This window comes from Panulirus ornatus, chromosome 59 (assembly GCF_036320965.1).
Source record: "Panulirus ornatus isolate Po-2019 chromosome 59, ASM3632096v1, whole genome shotgun sequence".
Classification (NCBI taxonomy): domain Eukaryota; kingdom Metazoa; phylum Arthropoda; class Malacostraca; order Decapoda; family Palinuridae; genus Panulirus; species Panulirus ornatus.
The window spans coordinates 25,352,675-25,377,574 of record NC_092282.1 but is presented as its reverse complement, the minus strand read 5'-3'; the positions used below and the strand labels follow the sequence as shown (position 1 = coordinate 25,377,574).

Below are 24,900 nucleotides of genomic sequence, written 5' to 3'. Positions count from 1 at the left end.
TTCTTTCTCTAAACATTATAAACACCTCATTCACACATGTCTGCATTCCTCCTTGTACTGCACTTCCATCTATACTTTCGGTCACCCTCCTCTCATGTTCCTCCTTCCATTCCTTCTGATTTTTCTCTTCTCTTTCCAACACTTTTACCTCTCTATTCTTCCTTGCACCATACATTCTTTTCTTGATCCTCACCCCCACAAGAACTGTGAAATGGTCAGTCTCCAAAGAATCCTCTCACAGCTCTAGCATCTAGCACAGCTTTTCTCACATTTCATCCACTGCCAAATATTCACTCAAACTCATTGTTTTTCTCATCCATATGTACCTATAGATCATCTTGTGCTGAAAAAAGGTGTTTGCAAGGAATGAATCCCTCTCAGCACAGACATCCACAAGATAACTTCCATTCTCATATACTCCAGGCACTCCCCATGTACCAGCCATCTTACCAGTTTCATCACATCCCACTTTTGCATTCATATCACCCATTACAATCACCTTTCTCTCCATCTCAAAACCATTTATACAGTCCTTCAAATTTCTTCACCAATGTCATTCTGTCTGTCTGCATCTGTGACACCTGTTCCTTTCAGGAACTCTCTCGAGTGGATGACCATGGAAAAAGTCTATATAACTGGTGAACTCCAGTGTTATTGCATATAAGTCTTAAGTGTTTTACTCTTGACAGGCCACTGGCAAAGGGCATGTTATACTTATGAGTTACTGCAATACATTATTTTGCATCTGGATTTATGGTATAAGATACTATTCATTTCTCAGATCCACTTCCATTGCTAAGAGGGGAAAATGTCTTACATCTTATTCACAGTGAAAGAAAATGAAATGGCATAGTCAGATAAGCTTTTATCTGAAGACAATGAAAGAGGCTATTCTTTTCGAGAAGTCACTCTGTAGGAAATGTTCCAGAGGATTGGAAGTTTGCTAGTGTAACACTGATATTCATTAAAGGTAATGAATCACTTTTGGGAAATTACTGTCCAATTAGCTTAAGGTCTGTATTTGGTAAACTTATGGAAACCATCATTTGGGAGAAAACTGTCAATTACTTAGAGGACCACCACTTGATAAATAATTCTCATTGTGGTTTTTGACAAAATGATTCATGTCCCACAACTATGTTTTATTTGATTATATGATAAAACAAACGTGTAAGATGAAAGTAAAGTATTTGGTCATCTATTAGATTTTCAGAAAGCATTCAAGAAAGTTCCTTATCATTGGTTACTAAGAAAATTTGAGTACGGTGAAGTTATACTTTGATAGTTAGGAAATTGGGCTGTTGGCCATAAATAGAGTAGTGGTAGATGGTAAACCTCAGAATCGTTACACATAAGTTGGTGGGCCACAGAGATCAATCTTTGAACTGGTTCTTTTTCCCATGTATTATTAAAGATTTAAGCCCCATTGTGAGATATCAAAATTTATAGGCAACACCAAATTGAGAAATAAATCTACAACAGAAATTGAAGGTTTGCAGCTTGAGACAAACTGATGGATTGGGCTTATGGGTGACAAATGAATTTAGATATTGATGTGTGCATAGATTAACATGTCAGTAGTTGAAATGAAGAGGCAAGCTTCAGTATGAATTCTTCTAAGCTACAAAAGTTAAATGAGGAGAGAGACTATAATGTAATAATCTGTGGTGAAGTAAAGGCTCATAGTGCATAGAAGCAGTGAAAAAGGCAAACAAAATTCTTAGACTGGAGGGCAGGGCTTTCAAATTTATGTCAAAAGGAAATTGTCCTCTTTCTTTATGAGTCACTTGTGTGTCCCTGTCTTGAATATTGTGATCATTTTGGTCACCCAATGTGAGGAAAGACAAAGAATAGAGAGAGTGTAGGGACAAGCTACCAAGACTAAGAAACTAATCCTGTAAGAGCTGGCTAAATTACTTAAATCTGGTTTGCAAAGAAGAGAGAAGGTTAAGAGGTTATCTAATAAAAGTATTCATATTTATCAAAAGCTTCAATAATCTTGATCTAGCAAGCTACTTAATGATAGATTCATCTGCTTTTACTTGAAGTAATAGATACAAACTCGTGGCGAAACATTTTACCTTGAATGGAGTGAAGTACTTTATCTTCTCAAGGATTATTAGGATATGGAATAATTTACTATTTACAGAAGTAAAGGCAGTATTATTGATATGTTTAAGCTCAGACTTGGTAATTATTTTGCTTCAAATCCATGACTGACATTATTTACTACTCCTTAGCTATTTGAAAACTTTATAGGCTTTTCTTTGAAAAATCTGCATGTCTCTATTCTTAACACACTGATTCATGAATTTCTGTTCTCATCCAGGATCACAGGCAGCCTTCTTAGGACCAAATGGTTTGCTTCTTTTTGAATTTCTTTGTATTCCGTTCCTGATATAATGTCACTTTTTAATTTCTTACATACAAATGTATAATTTCATCTCTTTCAGAGTTAAGATTTGAAAAACTGACTGTGGGCAAAATTTATGGTGGTCTGCTCATCCTTGAAAACTGGAGGACAACTCGTTTTGGTCAAATACAACCTACAGGAGGCCTGGTTAGTGTTTGCATGTGGTGACTCCTCTGCTTGTGGGAGTAGTAGTACAGTTACTTTTGATGGGGTAATTTCCACATATTGTAACTAGGATTGAAAGTCAAATAGACATGGAATTTTTGTAAATGTTTTCTCTTAATTTAATTTTGAAAGAGAACAATATTTACTAAAATTTATGACCCCTAGTTATGACATGTTCCAAAAAAGTTTTTATTCAAGATTTTGATTCATACAAGTCTTCGAATGGTACTTCAGTTAAAGTCAGTGGGTTATACATGCCTATGAATATAAGGAATCTCTCCAAAATCTTACAGGATGAGATTGAGGATGCTTATGAACATAAAGAGAATGATGATGAGGAGGAGGAGGATGAGGAGGAGGAAAAATATGAGTCAACAGAAGACATATTGTGTGGGGAGAGAACACAGCTCCTTAGCAATATGGAAAAATATGAAAACAAAATCATCGATACTGAGGAAACTGAGGATATTGAGGATACTGAGCAAACTGAGGAAATTGAGGAGCAGGAATCAGAATCAGTAAGGCAGGCTGTTACTAGCCTATATCAACACTGCCACGTAATTTAGACATTGTGCTTCTATTTTCATTCCATACATGCTTGCAACTTGACACCTCTTAATCTTGAGTTGACGTACAGTATACAGTAAATATTTGCATTTGTTCTGTCACCTACGTAAATTCACTTGATTGATTAGTAAGCAATGTACAATATATATTTGTTCGTATTTTTACCATGTAATGATATACATTGATTAATCATTGTGCATTACCTAAGATTTTTTTGTTACGTAAAATATATATGTGCCATTTGGAATAGTAGTGCGTGCTAAATGCATAGAGTTTTCTTTATCACCAATAATGCGAACATTGGCTTCTTTATTTTTATTACTTTAGAAAATTATATACTCCATAGTACCCTAAATACTTTCTTGAATTAATTTGATCGAGTCACCCGTTCAATTATAGTCACAGTTCACTCAGTTTTCGTATATTGTAGAGCACACTGATATATGATTTCAAATGATAATCAGGAAAATAATAGATTGATACTGAATGCAGCCGCCTCTTGTCTGTGTAAGCACAACCTCACTCCTCAGATGTTCAATGCTGACGGTCAGCAGATTATTGCTAAAAGATAACCAAGTGCCTTGTTCACTTTCAATATGTTTTAGTGGCAACAGAAGGGTAGTAAGAGCATTGTTTAATTTAATTCAGTTTTGGAGCTTGCTAGTTTTGACAGACCATATAAAAGATGATTTCGTTATATACAGTGTAATAAGTAGTACAAAACCATGTTGGAGTGATTACATCCTGCGTGTGCCACATAAACATGCCATTAGCTACAACTCATAGTTAGCTGATCCATAATTGATACAACCACCTTGCTGTTGGCTGGTGTATTTAGTGTACTGTAGTTAATCATGGTGCTGGATCTAGTATACTTTTCAGTTTTGTGATACTGGATTCAAGGAACCAGTAGATTATTTGGTAAAATAAGTAGAAAGTTGTCTACTGGCAATATTTACAAGAGAATTTTAAAGGGAATATAATACTGTTTTAAGCTAATGAGAATATTAATAGATATTTCTGTGAACAGAAATGGACATGTATCACTAAAGATATAGCTTCAAGTATTTATTCACCTTAAAATAGAACTTGAAAATTTTGACCTTGTGTCTATCTGGATAGGCATAAGAAGGTCCAGTTCTTTTGGAATCACTTGAGCAAAAAAAAAGAAATTGATTTAAATTATAGTTGTATTAAGGGTTTTGATAAAAACTCTAGAGCCTTTTCTGACTTTTTAATGGACTAATAATCATTTAGAATATTGTTTGCCACTTTCCTTTTTGTATGATTATGAAAAGAGCTATATTTTCATGAAACAGTTGCTTCTAGAAACCACAGGGTTTATCCCTATTCAACTTTAATAAAAAGAATTCATTCTTTTGTGGCTTAAAGGTGATTCATTGAGAATTTTGACCTATGAGAGGATTAATGTGTTTAGTTTGTTACTTATTGTAAGTAATTAGGTAATTATTGAAAATGCTGCTCTAGGTTGCCCGAGTGTGTAGCAAATTCCTCCATCATTAGACTTTAGGACAGATCCATGAAGCAATTTTTTGTAGATATAAGCTTTGATATAGACATTTATTGAACTTATATTCATTACCCATTTTATGTAGCTGTGCACCATATATTTTTGTAACATGGATAAGCTTTGGGCCATGTTACACTGCCCATCCCCCAGTCCTGTGTACTTCATCTCATTATTTATTGATTCTTCAGCATCCAAATGACCTTCCTGTGATGTCTGTCACCATTTTGATATTATGGGATACAGTATAATGATGATGTTAGCTTGTTTGCTGGTTACCACTGGATGATTGTGGTGCTACATTGCCCCATAATAGTGATAGTCACATCACAGTGGTTCAAGCACAATGATGACCATCTGGGTGATGACTGGAAGGGTGGTCATATATGTTGGATATTGATCTGAGATTGTTATATGTGTGTGTGTGTGTGTGTGTGCGTGTCCTTTGTCTTTATCACCCTAGGTGACCTCTAATTACTAGTTAGCATTAGAAAATGACCACAACCCTTTCCACATTTTTGTCCATGGCAATATTTTGCTGCCCAGTGAATTGTGCTGGAGGTGGTGTTTTGGTGATTTGACATTATACTGAAATATATTGACATGAGTTTTTTGCATAGATATTTCAATCCTTGGAATTTTTCCATAAGGTTAAGCATTGTATCGAAAATGATGATGAGTTTTAGCAAGAATCTTAGTAAGTATATGAAATTTTTTTCATATGGACATGAATATCACTAATAAGATTTAAATTCATAGAGAATTAACAAAAGTCACTGCATACCAAATCAGATGATGATGTCAGCAAAATAGAATCCATGAACAAGCTAGTTTTCTTCTTTCTCCGAGTGAGAATTAGTCACATAGATTAAGATTTGTAACTTCTGTATAGAGTAATAGTTTTTGTCCAAATAGTGGTACTTTGATTCCATCAGTGAAGTGTAATTGTTATTTAAGTAGTGCCTTGATCTCACTCCAAGACTTTGAGAGTGTTGACCATTGTTTCTGACTGTTACACTCTTCCAACAGTTTGGAAGTGTCATCACATTTCCTTCCTTAAGCACATAGATTATCGGTAACATTAGACATAGTTTTTGTATATCTTGCTTGAATTTTTATGTGTTTATGAAGATCATTTGTTACCTTATCATGAATGAAGTGCAAAGAAATAGTAGCTGAGTGCTTACCGAAACCTTTGGAATATGGTCAGTCCAGGAATGATTGTCAATGCCAAGCCAAGTAGAAGTAGTGCTCCCTTCGTTTGAACCAGTGTGACCTAGTACCAATACCAGTGCTGGCCTTACATCTGTTTTTACTAGGTACCCTCTTCCATTATTAAGACTACCGTGCTACCTTTACCTACATATGATAATGGTTCCATATTGCCACTGGAAGATTGTAAATTAATATTACTTCGTTGGACTTTTTTTTTAACTTTGAAATCATGCTGAATATGTTAAACTCTTCCACCCTATCACTGGTTTCATACTTCTCATACATTAGGGACCTTTAATTTTCATTTCAACTGCTGCCTGGTATAAGGGCCAACAGAACCTAGTACATGGAATTTCCATTTATGTCCCTCAGGGTTAAATTTTTTCATAAAGTATTTTGGTATTGGAGGTTGACTTAATATTGATGTGTGCCTAGGATCATACAGTACTAGTAACTGGTATAAGAGAGTACTTGGTAGCTGGTATAAGTGCATACCTGTTGCCTGTTGTAGTGAGTGACACACCTTGTCTCGTTGTTTTATTGCAGGAAAGAGCCCCAGCCACCCCGATAGAAGCGGTAGTATTTTGAGATTATCTTAATTTTCTCTTAATAATCTCTCATCTGACTTTTACTTTTGCTCATGTTTGTTATATTTAAAGTCAAAAGTATGGCGTTATGCATATTTTGTGTGTATGTGGTGTGACAGGATAAGAGAATAACCTCCCTGTTGTAGAGTGCAGGTGGACAGTAAATTCTTTTTATTTATGGGGTTTAATGTTTTAGAATGTTTTATACGGGATTAGTCATTTGAAGGTAACGGTAAATGAAAATCTTTTAGGTACTTGACAGAATTTAAACTAATACGATGATAAAAGCCTTTTTCGAAGCTGTTACTTTTGATGATTGTCAGTAGTTGAGTTTTAATTCCACAAATGCATTCAAAGTCTAATATGATGGAAATAAGCCATTTATAGCCTCTTCTTGGAGGCTGAATTTGCTTGTCACACCATTTACCTTGTCCAGTTATTTGCTTTTTGTTGCATAAACTGTACCGCTATTACTACTGGTAAAACATTCACAGGTAAAACTAGATGTTCCGAGTCGCTTTTTCAGAAAATGCGTTCAGCATCTTCGAGGTTTATTTATGAAAGATGATATGCATAAGGCTAAAGATTTCCTCCCATTTAATCAATAAAGAGAAGGAAGTCTAATTAAGTAGGAAATGGTCTGATCTCATTATCTGCTTCACCATGCTGTTACAGTCCAATTTGATAAGGTTCTAAGGAAAATACTTATTTTTTTATCATCTAAGATGGCAATGATTAAACAGGTGAATAATGCCTCCTGATTTTATTGCCAAACATTTTGGTACCTTGCCAAAATATTTTTTCTTGATTTGTTTGATTTTTACTGATTTTTTAACCAAAAGCCAGTCTGAGATCATTTTATCCAAAGCTCATGGATGCTGAATGCATTGTACATTATATACCCAGGTTCTCTGTTTATTCATTATTGTTTTACTGCCATTACATTCTTTCACAGTGCCATTTTGAAAAGTTCATGACTGTGCCATAATCTGTATTTGACAGTAATCCATTGACACATGCTTTTGATTCACTTATGATTCATCTAGGATAATACATTTTGTCAAGTCAAACTACCATAGTGATTTTTTCCTCCGATAACTGGTATCTAGGTGTTAGCCATCTAACAGTTATGTTGAATTCTCGCAATCAGGACACTAATTGCCTTGGCACATTAGCAGTTATTTCTCATTAAGTGGTAATTTTTGTTTTACATACCAGGTATGGTGAAGGCTACTGTTTCCATGGTTAAACACTGGAAGTTCTTGGTCATTTGTTTTCCTTGGGCAAGGGAAAGAGATTTTCCTCAGTCTTATATAAGTGTTGGTTTTCATACTATGAGTGTGTGTCCAGACTACAAAGGTGAAGCTTCAGAATGTTTAAAAAGAAAATTGACTTCGGCTTCACCGTCAGGTGTGAGCAGTTTGTCTTGAGTTAGGACAAGGGCATAAGCTTTACAGGCTCCTCAAGTAACATGGATTTCATCATCTACACAGACTTTCAAGTCCTGCAAACTTTGTATTTTGCACAAACTTTGAATTGAGCTTTGCATTATCAATTGGCTTTGTACTCTGATGGTAAGGATGATGAAGTTAGTATCATGGTGTTTATGCTGTGCAGATTGTTTCATAGAAAACACTGAAGAGGCCTCATAGCTGTTTAATTCTACGATTTTTCACATAACTTTGTTTTTCTTAGTCCAAGCTGTGAGTTGTCCATCTTGGATTGACAGCAGCATCTGGTGATTGATGAAAATGAACACTTATTATTCATATTGGGAAAAGGTGGTTTAAACCAAGGGAGCATGATTTAGAGCATTCTCTATCATCCTAAAATAACAAATAAGTGATACTGAGAATGAGTATGGACATCAGGAAATTATGGGAATGATTAATGTAAAAATAGGTGATATCCCTGTAAAAAGGAACATGACCTATAAAAACTCACCTGACTTCCCCAAGAAGCATGATTTTTATTAGAGTTATACCATGGAAAGGTCTGTGGGACTGGTTGTGGATAGGGAGCTGTAGTTCCATTGTATTACACATGACTCTTAAGGAATGGATGTGAGCGGGTGTGGCCTTTCTTCATCTGTTCCTGGCACTACCTTGCTATTACAGGAAATGGCGATCAAGTATGAAAATTATCATGAAGATTTTATACCAACTTGAATGTGATGATCACCTGGGGATCACGTGCAATGGTTGATTGTTGAGGAGGTTTGGCAGGGAGCCCACCTGCCACCTAGCACCTTGTCTCTCTGTTTACATTTCTGGGCTGATGGCATGATGCTGAAATCATGGTTTGTCTATATTTTGACCATAACATTGAAAATTTTAAAAAAATTGGCTGCGTTGGTGAGTCAGGGGAAGTTTCATAGGTTTTGTTGACTTTTGTGAATGTTTTACCTACTTTTACAGTACATAATTATGCATTTTCCCTGATCTCTAATTCAATATTGGGGGCTTAACTAATACTCCAAATCATTCTCACCCTCTGAATGATATACTAAATAAAAGAGGCCCATTTCTTCCAAATCCATAAGTCATTCAGATTGTGCTCCAAACTTCATATATTGCTTAAATGGTTCCGGACTCAGATGGACGACCTCAGAGGTGACTTTAGCAATGTGTACCATAAGTATCAACTTGCACATCAGTTCTGAATATGCAGTTGTCCAACATGGCATAGAGCTGATTTCTATTTTTAATTTCTAACTAGAATTTCAGAGATTCTTGGGTCTAACCATCCCACCTTTTGAGCCTATACAGTGCGCAAACTGAGGAATCTAGAGATGTAAGATGATGGGTTATTTTTTTTTGTGTTCAGGCAGTCAACGGGATAACAAAGAAAGGATTTTTTTATAAGTTTTCCAATTTCCCACATCAGTGATGTAGCACCAGGAACAGATGAAGAAATGGCCTCGTTCACTCGCATCCACCCTCAAGCTGTCATGCATAATGCATCAAAACCAGAGCCCCCTGTCCACACTCAGGCCCCACAGACCTTTCTGCAGTTTCCCTTTTATGCTTTACATTCCCTGGTTCAGCCTATTGATAACATGGCATTTCCTGTAAAACACATTTTTCCAAGTTTCTTTATCCCTTTTATGCCTCACACCCTTCTGAATGTTCTGGTTCCAAGCCTTCAAATCATCTTTCTTTGTATCCTTCCACTTTCTCCTTGGTATCCCCCTTATCCATGTCCCCTTTACTTCTGACAGTTTTCCCTTTAGTCATCCTTTCCTCACTTATCCTCTCCATATGTCCAAACTGCTTCAACTCTCTTCAGTACTGTCATACATGCTCCTCATGCTACCAGACCTCCCTCTTACCCTGTCATTTCTTATTTGATCAACCCTCCTTACACTAAATATAGTCCTCATGCATTTCATTTCCAACATGTTCACCCTATCCTTTACATTTTTGTATAAGGCTCATACCTCATTCGTATAGCACTGATGGGACTACTATATCATCAAATATACCCGTCTTTGCCCTTAAAGACAGTTACCTCTCTTAACACTTATTCCTTAGTGCACCCAAGACCTTTGTCCCTTCAACCACCATATGACTCGCTTTATCTCTTATAGTTCCATTTGCTGCCATGTCCACTCCCAAGTATCTAAGACACTCCACTTCCTCCAAGTTTTCTCCATTTGAAACCTAATAACATAGCTTTTATTCATATTTACTCTCAAATTCCTCCTCTCTTACACACTCCTACCTGAGAAACCAGTGTCTGATGCTTTTCACTTGAATCTGCCACCAGCACTTTATCATCAGCAAACAACAAGTCATTCACCTCCCAAACTCCCTCACCTGTACCAGATTGCATACCTGTTATGCTGTCAAAGGCCCTAACATTCACCTCTCCTTCACCACCTAATCCATAAACAAGTTAAACAGCCAGAGGGACATCACAAACTCCTGCCTCAGACCCACCACCTTAAACCACTCACTCTCTTTCTGCCCCTTTTTCCCCACTCACTCACAAGCCTTACTTTCTTGATAAAAACTCCTCACTGCTTTTGATAGTTGTGAGAACAAAATGTAAAGAAAATAGATGAATGATTACGTAAACTGGCAAAGATGGGTATTTCTTTTTTTTTTTTTTATACTTTGTCGCTGTCTCCCGCGTTTGCGAGGTAGCGCAAGGAAACAGACGAAAGAAATGGCCCAATCCCCCCCCATACACATGTATATACATACGTCCACACACGCAAATATACATACCTACACAGCTTTCCATGGTTTACCCCAGACGCTTCACATGCCTTGATTCAATCCACTGACAGCACGTCAGCCCCGGTATACCACATCGCTCCAATTCACTCTATTCCTTGCCCTCCTTTCACCCTCCTGCATGTTCAGGCCCCGATCACACAAAATCTTTTTCACTCCATCTTTCCACCTCCAATTTGGTCTCCCTCTTCTCCTTGTTCCCTCCACCTCTGACACATATATCCTCTTGGTCAATCTTTCCTCACTCATCCTCTCCATGTGCCCAAACCACTTCAAAACACCCTCTTCTGTTCTCTCAACCACGCTCTTTTTATTTCCACACATCTCTCTTACCCTTACGTTACTCACTCGATCAAACCACCTCACACCACACATTGTCCTCAAACATCTCATTTCCAGCACATCCATCCTCCTGCGCACAACTCTATCCATAGCCCACGCCTCGCAACCATACAACATTGTTGGCACCACTATTCCTTCAAACATACCCATTTTTGCTTTCCGAGATAATGTTCTCGACTTCCACACATTCTTCAAGGCCCCCAGAATTTTCGCCCCCTCCCCCACCCTATGATCCACTTCCGCTTCCATGGTTCCATCTGCTGCCAGATCCACTCCCAGATATCTAAAACACTTCACTTCCTCCAGTTTTTCTCCATTCAAACTCACCTCCCAATTGACTTGACCCTCAACCCTACTGTACCTAATAACCTTGCTCTTATTCACATTTACTCTTAACTTTCTTCTTCCACACACTTTACCAAACTCAGTCACCAGCTTCTGCAGTTTCACACATGAATCAGCCACCAGCGCTGTGTCATCAGCGAACAACAACTGACTCACTTCCCAAGCTCTCTCATCCCCAACAGACTTCATACTTGCCCCTCTTTCCAAAACTCTTGCATTTACCTCCCTAACAACCCCATCCATAAACAAATTAAACAACCATGGAGACATCACACACCCCTGCCGCAAACCTACATTCACTGAGAACCAATCACTTTCCTCTCTTCCTACACGTACACATGCCTTACATCCTCGATAAAAACTTTTCACTGCTTCTAACAACTTTCCTCCCACACCATATATTCTTAATACCTTCCACAGAGCATCTCTATCAACTCTATCATATGCCTTCTCCAGATCCATAAATGCTACATACAAATCCATTTGCTTTTCTAAGTATTTCTCACATACATTCTTCAAAGCAAACACCTGATCCACACATCCTCTACCACTTCTGAAACCGCACTGCTCTTCCCCAATCTGATGCTCTGTACATGCCTTCACCCTCTCAATTAATACCCTCCCATATAATTTACCAGGAATCTATACTTATGAGTGTTAAACTTTTAAATTTTTTTTTAAAAGTTTTTAATTGCAGCTCTTTTGAAAATTCATATTTTTTTAGAAAAACATATGATGAGGCTAGAAGCATATTGTTTTTAGCTTTTGGCTGTTTCAGACAAAGAATATCATTAAAATAAATCCTTTGCTCCTCTTAAAAGCCCTAGACAAATAAATTTAACATGAACTTTTTTTCTTTTTTTTACAAAAATGCTGTTGTATGTAAACCATTTTGCTGTCTGCTGGGAATGATTGTAGATTAAGAGAATAGAACCAGAATCTTTTTCATATCTATTCTCAGAAGATTTGCTGTCAGCCCTAACAGTCTGAATAAGTTGTTTTTGTGTCGTGTGAACAGATATTATTTGCTGTAAGTTCTGACAGTCTTAATGTGTAGTCACTGTGTCCTGTAGGAACAGTTATACTGACTTGTTTCTGATATTATCAGGTTAAGTTTCTCAGGTTAGATTTTGTAGTCATCTGTCATGATCAAGTAACTCATCAACCTCCGGATATGAACTGTGATGCTCATTTAGTTTGTAATAATATGAGGTCTGCTGTTTCAAATATGCAACCTAGCTCTTTCATCTATTTTGAAAAATAGACATTATGCACAGTGAATGCACGTAGACAAATAGCCATAACATCTTAGAAAGTACTTAAGAATGTATACTGGTGATTCTAGGCAATCAGCCTGGGTCTGGGAAAGTCTATTTCTGATTTGATTAATTTTGTTGTTGATTTTGGGAACTTCAGAGTATTGAAACTCTTGTAACTTAATATACCTCCACTGGCAGAATGGCTTATCTAATGGTTATTTTCATGGGTGTTTATAGTTTGTTGTTAGACACAGAAGATGAAGTTTGAAATATGAATTTTCTTGTCATACTAAGACAACATAAGAACTGTGGGAATACACCAACAGCTGTAGTTCTTCTGTCCCAAGAATAGAATTGTCTAGCTGAAGAGCTGATTTCTGTCTGAAGCAAGGTTAGAAACCACTTGAGTTAGCCAAGGCTATTAGTGTCCTGATTGTAGGTTTCATATTGATTGAATTCATAGATGATAAGCTTTTGATGCCCAGTTACTTGAAGAGGAAGGAAACGCTCTATTTAGGATACTGATGTTACGATTGGCCAACACTAGTGTGCCACGTTTTCAGATAGGTCATAGGCATGTGTGTCTTTTGATTTTCCTGGACTCTTGAATTGATTTTCCTTGTTTTTGTGAAGACTGTCCGAGAATGCAGGGTTTTATCATTCAAGGGCATTTGGGCTCCTTTATATTGTATTATTATTATGATTATAATTATTATTATTATTATTATTATTATTATTATTATAATAATACTTTGTCACTGTTTCTCCCATCAGCGAGGTAGGGCCAGAAAGCAGATGAAGAATGGCCCATCCACTCATATACATACACACAAATATTTTTTTTATTATTTATTTTGCTTTGTCGCTGTCTCCTGCGTTTGCGAGGTAGCGCAAGGAAACAGACGAAAGAAATGGCCCAACCCACCCCCATACACATGTATATACATACACGTCCATACACACAAAATATACATACCTATACATCTCAATGTACACATATATATACACACACAGACACATACATATATACCCATGCACACAATTCACACTGTCTGCCTTTATTCATTCCCATTGCCACCTCGCCACACATGGAATACCATCCCTCTCCCCCCTCATGTGTGCGAGGTAGCGCTAGGAAAAGACAACAAAGGCCCCATTCGTTCACACTCAGTCTCTAGCTGTCATGCAATAGTGCCCGAAACCACAGCTCCCTTTCCACATCCAGGCCCCACACAACTTTCCATGGTTTACCCCAGACGCTTCACATGCCCTGATTCAATCCATTGACAGCACGTCGACCCCGGTATACCACATCGATCCAATGCACTCTATTCCATGCCCGCCTTTCACCCTCCTGCATCTTCAGGCCCCAATCACTCAAAATCTTTTTCACTCCATCTTTCCACCTCCAATTTGGTCTCCCACTTCTCCTCGTTCCCTCCACCTCCGACACATATATCCTCTTGGTCAATCTTTCCTCACTCATTCTCTCCATGTGCCCAAACCATTTCAAAACACCCTCTTCTGTTCTCTCAACCACGCTCTTTTTATTTCCACACATCTCTCTTACCCTTACATTACTTACTCGATCAAACCACCTCACACCACATATTGTCCTCAAACATCTCATTTCCAGCACATCCACCCTCCTACTGGCACAACTCTATCCATAGCCCATGCCTCGCAACCATATAACATTGTTGGAACCACTATTCCTTCAAACATACCCGTTTATGCTTCCCGAGATAATGTTCTCAACTTCCACACATTCTTCAAGACTCCCAGGACTTTCGCCCCCTCCCCCACCCTATGATTCACTTCCACTTCCATGGTTCCATCCGCTGCCAGATCCACTCCCAGATATCTGAAGCACTTTACTTCCTCCAGTTTTTCTCCATTCAAACTTACCTCCCAGTTGACTTGACCCTCAACCCTACTGTACCTAATAACCTTGCTCTTATTCACATGTACTCTTAACTTTCTTCTTTCACTCACTTTACCAAACTCAGTCACCAGCTTCTGCAGTTTCTCACATGAATCAGCCACCAGCGCTGTATTATCAACGAACAACAACTGACTCACTTCCCAAGCTCTCATCCCAACAGACTGCATACTTGCCCCTCTTTCCAAACCTCTTGCATTCACCTCCCTAACAACCCCATCCATAAACAAATTAAACAACCATGGAGACATCACACACCCCTGCCGCAAACCTACATTCACTGAGAACCAATCACTTTCCTCTCTTCCTACATGTACACATGCCTGACATCCTCGATAAAAACTTTTCACTGCTTCAAACAACTTGCCTCCCACACCATATATTCTTAGTACCTTCCACAGAGCATCTCTATCAACTCTATCATATGCCTTCTCCAGATCCATAAATGCTACATACAAAATCCCTTTGCTTTTCTAAGTGTTTCTCACATACATTCTTCAAAGCAATCACCTGATCCACACATCCTCTACCACTTCTGAAACCACACTGCTCCTCCCCAAACTGATGCTCTGTACATGCCTTCACCCTCTCAATCAATACCCTCCCATATAATTTACCAGGAATACTCAGCAAACTTATACCTCTGTAATTTGAGCACTCACTCTTATCCCTTTTGCCTTTGTACAATGGCACTATGCAAGCATTCCGCCAATCCTCAGGCACCTCACCGTGAATCATACATACATTAAATAACCTTACCAACCAGTCAACAGTACAGTCACCCCCTTTTTTAATAAATTCCACTGCAATACCATCCAAACCTACTGCCTTGCTGGCTTTCATCTTCCGCAAAGCTTTCACTACCTCTTTTCTGTTTACCAAATCATTTTCCCTAACCCTCTCACTTTGCACACCACCTCAACCAAAACACCCTATATCTGCCACTCTATCATCAAACACATTCAGCAAACCTTCAAAACACTCACTCCATCTCCTTCTCACATCACCACTACTTATCACCTCCCCATTAGCCCCCTTCACTGAAGTTCCCATTTGCTCCCTTGTCTTACGCACTTTATTTACCTCCTTCCAGAACAACTTTTTATCCTCCCTAATATATATATATTTTTTTTTCATTTCATTTCAAGCTAGAAGTTTCAGTTTTCTAAATTGTTTCTTACATTTTTCATATGTATATATATGTATATGTGTGAGTGTGTGTATATGTGCGTATGTATGTGTATGTGTGTATATATGTATGTATATATATATTATCCCTGGGGATAGGGGTGAAAGAATACTTCCCACGCATTCCTCGCGTGTCGTAGAAGGCGACTAGAGGGGACGGGAGCGGGGGGCCAGAAATCCTCCCCTCCTTGTATTTTTTAAACTTTCTAAAATGGGAAACAGAAGAAGGAGTCACGCGGGGAGTGCTCATCCTCCTCGAAGGCTCAGACTGGGGTGTCTAAATGTGTGTGGATGTAACCAAGATGTGAAAAAAGGAGAGATAGGTAGTATGTTTGAGGAAAGGAACCTGGATGTTTTGGCTCTGAGTGAAACAAAGCTCAAGGGTAAAGGGGAAGAGTGGTTTGTGAATGTCTTGGGAGTAAAGTCAGGGGTTAGTGAGAGGACAGGAGTAAGGGAAGGAGTAGCAGTACTCCTGAAACAGGAGTTGTGGGAGTATGTGATAGAATGTAAGAAAGTAAATTCTCAATTGATATGGGTAAAACTGAAAGTTGATGGAGAGAGATGGGTGATTATTGGTGCATATGCACCTGGGCATGAGAAGAAAGATCATGAGAGGCAAGTGTTTTGGGAGCAGCTGAATGAGTGTGTTAGTGGTTTTGATGCATGAGACTGGGTTATAGTGATGGGTGATTTGAATGCAAAGGTGATTAATGCGGCAGTTGAGGGAATAATTGGTATACATGGGGTGTTCAGTGTTGTAAATGGAAATGGTGAAGAGCTTGTAGATTTATGTGCTGAAAAAGGACTGGTGATTGGGAATACCTGGTTTAAAAAGCAAGATATACATAAGTATACGTATGTAAGTAGGAGAGATGGCCAGAGAGCGTTATTGGATTACGTGTTGATTGACAGGCGCGCGAAAGAGAGACTTTTGGATGTAAATGTGCTGAGAGGTGCAACTGGAGGGATGTCTGATCATTATCTTGTGGAGGCTAAGGTGAAGATTTGTATGGGTTTTCAGAAAAGAAGAGTGAATGTTGGGGTTAAGAGGGTGGTGAGAGTAAGTGAGCTTGGGAAGGAGACTTGTGTGAGGAAGTACCAGGAGAGACTGAGTACAGAATGGAAAAAGGTGAGAACAATGGAAGTAAAGGGAGTGGGGGAGGAATGGGATGTATTTAGGAGATGTATTTAGGGATAAGAGTGAGTGCTCAAATTACAGAGGTATAAGTTTGTTGAGTATTCCTGGTAAATTATATGGGAGGGTATTGATTGAAAGGGTGAAGGCATGTACAGAGCATCAGATTGGGGAAGAGCAGTGTGGTTTCAGAAGTGGTAGAGGATGTGTGGATCAGGTGTTTGCTTTGAAGAATGTATGTGAAAAATACTTAGAAAAGCAAATGGATTTGTATGTAGCATTTATGGATCTGGAGAAGGCATATGATAGAGATGCTCTGTGGAAGGTATTAAGAATATATGGTGTGGGAGGCAAGTTGTTAGAAGCAGTGAAAAGTTTTTATCAAGGATGTAAGGCATGTGTACGTGTAGGAAGAGAGGAAAGTGATTGGTTCTCAGTGAATGTAGGTTTGCGGCAGGGGTGCATGATGTCTCCATGGTTGTTTAATTTGTTTATGGATGGGGTTGTTAGGGAGGTAAATGCAAGAGGTTTGGAAAGAGGGGCAAGTATGAAGTCTGTTGTGGATGAGAGAGCTTGGGAAGTGAGTCAGTTGTTGTTCGCTGATGATACAGCGCTGGTGGCTGATTCATGTGAGAAACTGCAGTAGCTGGTGACTGAGTTTGGTAAAGTGTGTGGAAGAAGAAAGTTAAGAGTAAATGTGAATAAGAGGAAGGTTATTAGGTACAGTAGGGTTGAGGGTCAAGTCAATTGGGAGGTGAGTTTGAATGGAGAAAAACTGGAGGAAGTGAAGTGTTTTAGATATCTGGGAGTGGATCTGGCAGCGGATGGAACCATGGAAGCGGAACTGGATCATAGGGTGGGGGAGGGGGCGAAAATTCTGGGGACCTTGAAGAATGTGTGGAAGTCGAGAACATTATCTCGGAAAGCAAAAATGGGTATGTTTGAAGGAATAGTGGTTCCAACAATGTTGTATGGTTGCGAGGCGTGGGCTATGGATAGAGTTGTGCGCAGGAGGATGGATGTGCTGGAAATGAGATGTTTGAGGACAATGTGTGGTGTGAGGTGGTTTGATCGAGTGAGTAACGTAAGGGTAAGAGAGATGTGTGGAAATAAAAAGAGCGTGGTTGAGAGAGCAGAAGAGGGTGTTTTGAAGTGGTTTGGGCACATGGAGAGGATGAGTGAGGAAAGATTGACCAAGAGGATATATGTGTCGGAGGTAGAGGGAACGAGGAGAAGAGGGAGACCAAATTGGAGGTGGAAAGATGGAGTGAAAAAGATTTTGTGTGATCGGGGCCTGAACATGCAGGAGGGTGAAAGGAGGGCAAGGAATAGAGTGAATTGGAGCGATGTGGTATACGGGGTTGACGTGCTGTCAGTGGATTGAATCAAGGCATGTGAAGCGTCTGGGGTAAACCATGGAAAGCTGTGTAGGTATGTATATTTGCGTGTGTGGACGTATGTATATACATGTGTATGGGGGTGGGTTGGGCCATTTCTTTCGTCTGTTTCCTTGCGCTACCTCGCAAACGCGGGAGACAGCAACAAGTATAAAAAAAAAAATATATATATATATTATATTTTTTTTTTTTTTTTTTTTTATACTTTGTCGCTGTCTCCCGCGTTTGCGAGGTAGCGCGAAGGAAACAGACGAAAGAAATGGCCCAACCCCCCCATACACAGTACTATACAACGTCCACACACGCAAATATACATACCTACACAGCTTTCCATGGTTTACCCCAGACGCTTCACATGCCTTGATTCAATCCACTGACAGCACGTCACCCCGTATACCACATCGCTCCAATTCACTCTATTCCTTGCCCTCCTTTCACCCTCCTGCATGTTCAGGCCCCGATCACACAAAATCTTTTTCACTCCATCTTTCCACCTCCAATTTGGTCTCCCTCTTCTCCTTGTTCCCTCCACCTCTGACACATATATCCTCTTGGTCAATCTTTCCTCACTCATCCTCTCCATGTGCCCAAACCACTTCAAAACACCCTCTTCTGCTCTCTCAACCACGCTCTTTTTATTTCCACACATCTCTCTTACCCTTACGTTACTCACTCGATCAAACCACCTCACACCACACATTGTCCTCAAACATCTCATTTCCAGCACATCCATCCTCCTGCGCACAACTCTATCCATAGCCCACGCCTCGCAACCATACAACATTGTTGGCACCACTATTCCTTCAAACATACCCATTTTTGCTTTCCGAGATAATGTTCTCGACTTCCACACATTCTTCAAGGCCCCCAGAATTTTCGCCCCCTCCCCCACCCTATGATCCACTTCCGCTTCCATGGTTCCATCTGCTGCCAGATCCACTCCCAGATATCTAAAACACTTCACTTCCTCCAGTTTTTCTCCATTCAAACTCACCTCCCAATTGACTTGACCCTCAACCCTACTGTACCTAATAACCTTGCTCTTATTCACATTTACTCTTAACTTTCTTCTTCCACACACTTTACCAAACTCAGTCACCAGCTTCTGCAGTTTCACACATGAATCAGCCACCAGCGCTGTGTCATCAGCGAACAACAACTGACTCACTTCCCAAGCTCTCTCATCCCCAACAGACTTCATACTTGCCCCTCTTTCCAAAACTCTTGCATTTACCTCCCTAACAACCCCATCCATAAACAAATTAAACAACCATGGAGACATCACACACCCCTGCCGCAAACCTACATTCACTGAGAACCAATCACTTTCCTCTCTTCCTACACGTACACATGCCTTACATCCTCGATAAAAACTTTTCACTGCTTCTAACAACTTTCCTCCCACACCATATATTCTTAATACCTTCCACAGAGCATCTCTATCAACTCTATCATATGCCTTCTCCAGATCCATAAATGCTACATACAAATCCATTTGCTTTTCTAAGTATTTCTCACATACATTCTTCAAAGCAAACACCTGATCCACACATCCTCTACCACTTCTGAAACCGCACTGCTCTTCCCCAATCTGATGCTCTGTACATGCCTTCACCCTCTCAATTAATACCCTCCCATATAATTTACCAGGAATCTATACTTATGAGTGTTAAACTTTTAAATTTTTTTTTAAAAGTTTTTAATTGCAGCTCTTTTGAAAATTCATATTTTTTTAGAAAAACATATGATGAGGCTAGAAGCATATTGTTTTTAGCTTTTGGCTGTTTCAGACAAAGAATATCATTAAAATAAATCCTTTGCTCCTCTTAAAAGCCCTAGACAAATAAATTTAACATGAACTTTTTTTCTTTTTTTTACAAAAATGCTGTTGTATGTAAACCATTTTGCTGTCTGCTGGGAATGATTGTAGATTAAGAGAATAGAACCAGAATCTTTTTCATATCTATTCTCAGAAGATTTGCTGTCAGCCCTAACAGTCTGAATAAGTTGTTTTTGTGTCGTGTGAACAGATATTATTTGCTGTAAGTTCTGACAGTCTTAATGTGTAGTCACTGTGTCCTGTAGGAACAGTTATACTGACTTGTTTCTGATATTATCAGGTTAAGTTTCTCAGGTTAGATTTTGTAGTCATCTGTCATGATCAAGTAACTCATCAACCTCCGGATATGAACTGTGATGCTCATTTAGTTTGTAATAATATGAGGTCTGCTGTTTCAAATATGCAACCTAGCTCTTTCATCTATTTTGAAAAATAGACATTATGCACAGTGAATGCACGTAGACAAATAGCCATAACATCTTAGAAAGTACTTAAGAATGTATACTGGTGATTCTAGGCAATCAGCCTGGGTCTGGGAAAGTCTATTTCTGATTTGATTAATTTTGTTGTTGATTTTGGGAACTTCAGAGTATTGAAACTCTTGTAACTTAATATACCTCCACTGGCAGAATGGCTTATCTAATGGTTATTTTCATGGGTGTTTATAGTTTGTTGTTAGACACAGAAGATGAAGTTTGAAATATGAATTTTCTTGTCATACTAAGACAACATAAGAACTGTGGGAATACACCAACAGCTGTAGTTCTTCTGTCCCAAGAATAGAATTGTCTAGCTGAAGAGCTGATTTCTGTCTGAAGCAAGGTTAGAAACCACTTGAGTTAGCCAAGGCTATTAGTGTCCTGATTGTAGGTTTCATATTGATTGAATTCATAGATGATAAGCTTTTGATGCCCAGTTACTTGAAGAGGAAGGAAACGCTCTATTTAGGATACTGATGTTACGATTGGCCAACACTAGTGTGCCACGTTTTCAGATAGGTCATAGGCATGTGTGTCTTTTGATTTTCCTGGACTCTTGAATTGATTTTCCTTGTTTTTGTGAAGACTGTCCGAGAATGCAGGGTTTTATCATTCAAGGGCATTTGGGCTCCTTTATATTGTATTATTATTATGATTATAATTATTATTATTATTATTATTATTATTATTATTATAATAATACTTTGTCACTGTTTCTCCCATCAGCGAGGTAGGGCCAGAAAGCAGATGAAGAATGGCCCATCCACTCATATACATACACACAAATATTTTTTTTATTATTTATTTTGCTTTGTCGCTGTCTCCTGCGTTTGCGAGGTAGCGCAAGGAAACAGACGAAAGAAATGGCCCAACCCACCCCCATACACATGTATATACATACACGTCCATACACACAAAATATACATACCTATACATCTCAATGTACACATATATATACACACACAGACACATACATATATACCCATGCACACAATTCACACTGTCTGCCTTTATTCATTCCCATTGCCACCTCGCCACACATGGAATACCATCCCTCTCCCCCCTCATGTGTGCGAGGTAGCGCTAGGAAAAGACAACAAAGGCCCCATTCGTTCACACTCAGTCTCTAGCTGTCATGCAATAGTGCCCGAAACCACAGCTCCCTTTCCACATCCAGGCCCCACACAACTTTCCATGGTTTACCCCAGACGCTTCACATGCCCTGATTCAATCCATTGACAGCACGTCGACCCCGGTATACCACATCGATCCAATGCACTCTATTCCATGCCCGCCTTTCACCCTCCTGCATCTTCAGGCCCCAATCACTCAAAATCTTTTTCACTCCATCTTTCCACCTCCAATTTGGTCTCCCACTTCTCCTCGTTCCCTCCACCTCCGACACATATATCCTCTTGGTCAATCTTTCCTCACTCATTCTCTCCATGTGCCCAAACCATTTCAAAACACCCTCTTCTGTTCTCTCAACCACGCTCTTTTTATTTCCACACATCTCTCTTACCCTTACATTACTTACTCGATCAAACCACCTCACACCACATATTGTCCTCAAACATCTCATTTCCAGCACATCCACCCTCCTACTGGCACAACTCTATCCATAGCCCATGCCTCGCAACCATATAACATTGTTGGAACCACTATTCCTTCAAACATACCCGTTTATGCTTCCCGAGATAATGTTCTCAACTTCCACACATTCTTCAAGACTCCCAGGACTTTCGCCCCCTCCCCCACCCTATGATTCACTTCCACTTCCATGGTTCCATCCGCTGCCAGATCCACTCCCAGATATCTGAAGCACTTTACTTCCTCCAGTTTTTCTCCATTCAAACTTACCTCCCAGTTGACTTGACCCTCAACCCTACTGTACCTAATAACCTTGCTCTTATTCACATGTACTCTTAACTTTCTTCTTTCACTCACTTTACCAAACTCAGTCACCAGCTTCTGCAGTTTCTCACATGAATCAGCCACCAGCGCTGTATTATCAACGAACAACAACTGACTCACTTCCCAAGCTCTCATCCCAACAGACTGCATACTTGCCCCTCTTTCCAAACCTCTTGCATTCACCTCCCTAACAACCCCATCCATAAACAAATTAAACAACCATGGAGACATCACACACCCCTGCCGCAAACCTACATTCACTGAGAACCAATCACTTTCCTCTCTTCCTACATGTACACATGCCTGACATCCTCGATAAAAACTTTTCACTGCTTCAAACAACTTGCCTCCCACACCATATATTCTTAGTACCTTCCACAGAGCATCTCTATCAACTCTATCATATGCCTTCTCCAGATCCATAAATGCTACATACAAAATCCCTTTGCTTTTCTAAGTGTTTTTCACATACATTCTTCAAAGCAATCACCTGATCCACACATCCTCTACCACTTCTGAAACCACACTGCTCCTCCCCAAACTGATGCTCTGTACATGCCTTCACCCTCTCAATCAATACCCTCCCATATAATTTACCAGGAATACTCAGCAAACTTATACCTCTGTAATTTGAGCACTCACTCTTATCCCTTTTGCCTTTGTACAATGGCACTATGCAAGCATTCCGCCAATCCTCAGGCACCTCACCGTGAATCATACATACATTAAATAACCTTACCAACCAGTCAACAATACAGTCACCCCCTTTTTTAATAAATTCCACTGCAATACCATCCAAACCTACTGCCTTGCTGGCTTTCATCTTCCGCAAAGCTTTCACTACCTCTTTTCTGTTTACCAAATCATTTTCCCTAACCCTCTCACTTTGCACACCACCTCAACCAAAACACCCTATATCTGCCACTCTATCATCAAACACATTCAGCAAACCTTCAAAACACTCACTCCATCTCCTTCTCACATCACCACTACTTATCACCTCCCCATTAGCCCCCTTCACTGAAGTTCCCATTTGCTCCCTTGTCTTACGCACTTTATTTACCTCCTTCCAGAACAACTTTTTATCCTCCCTAATATATATATATTTTTTTTTCATTTCATTTCAAGCTAGAAGTTTCAGTTTTCTAAATTGTTTCTTACATTTTTCATATGTATATATATGTATATGTGTGAGTGTGTGTATATGTGCGTATGTATGTGTATGTGTGTATATATGTATGTATATATATATTATCCCTGGGGATAGGGGTGAAAGAATACTTCCCACGCATTCCTCGCGTGTCGTAGAAGGCGACTAGAGGGGACGGGAGCGGGGGGCCAGAAATCCTCCCCTCCTTGTATTTTTTAAACTTTCTAAAATGGGAAACAGAAGAAGGAGTCACGCGGGGAGTGCTCATCCTCCTCGAAGGCTCAGACTGGGGTGTCTAAATGTGTGTGGATGTAACCAAGATGTGAAAAAAGGAGAGATAGGTAGTATGTTTGAGGAAAGGAACCTGGATGTTTTGGCTCTGAGTGAAACAAAGCTCAAGGGTAAAGGGGAAGAGTGGTTTGTGAATGTCTTGGGAGTAAAGTCAGGGGTTAGTGAGAGGACAGGAGTAAGGGAAGGAGTAGCAGTACTCCTGAAACAGGAGTTGTGGGAGTATGTGATAGAATGTAAGAAAGTAAATTCTCAATTATTATGGGTACAACTGAAAGTTGATGGAGAGAGATGGGTGATTATTGGTGCATATGCACCTGGGCATGAGAAGAAAGATCATGAGAGGCAAGTGTTTTGGGAGCAGCTGAATGAGTGTGTTAGTGGTTTTGATGCATGAGACTGGGTTATAGTGATGGGTGATTTGAATGCAAAGGTGATTAATGCGGCAGTTGAGGGAATAATTGGTATACATGGGGTGTTCAGTGTTGTAAATGGAAATGGTGAAGAGCTTGTAGATTTATGTGCTGAAAAAGGACTGGTGATTGGGAATACCTGGTTTAAAAAGCAAGATATGCATAAGTATACGTATGTAAGTAGGAGAGATGGCCAGAGAGCGTTATTGGATTACGTGTTGATTGACAGGCGCGCGAAAGAGAGACTTTTGGATGTAAATGTGCTGAGAGGTGCAACTGGAGGGATGTCTGATCATTATCTTGTGGAGGCTAAGGTGAAGATTTGTATGGGTTTTCAGAAAAGAAGAGTGAATGTTGGGGTTAAGAGGGTGGTGAGAGTAAGTGAGCTTGGGAAGGAGACTTGTGTGAGGAAGTACCAGGAGAGACTGAGTACAGAATGGAAAAAGGTGAGAACAATGGAAGTAAAGGGAGTGGGGGAGGAATGGGATGTAT

General features: G+C 39.5%; 1 protein-coding gene across 4 annotated transcripts in view; it reads left to right on the top strand.

The window, feature by feature from the left end:
- The window catches only part of cac (calcium voltage-gated channel subunit cacophony), a 1,845,957-nt gene that overhangs the window by 1,682,784 nt on the left and 138,273 nt on the right, over positions 1-24,900 (top strand). For all 4 annotated transcript variants that reach the window (XM_071696567.1, XM_071696568.1, XM_071696569.1 and 1 more), the window contains 2 exons: positions 2,454-2,560; positions 2,872-3,096. In XM_071696567.1, coding sequence (XP_071552668.1) covers positions 2,454-2,560; positions 2,872-3,096 — 332 coding nt within the window. The remainder of the gene's footprint in view (positions 1-2,453; positions 2,561-2,871; positions 3,097-24,900) is intronic.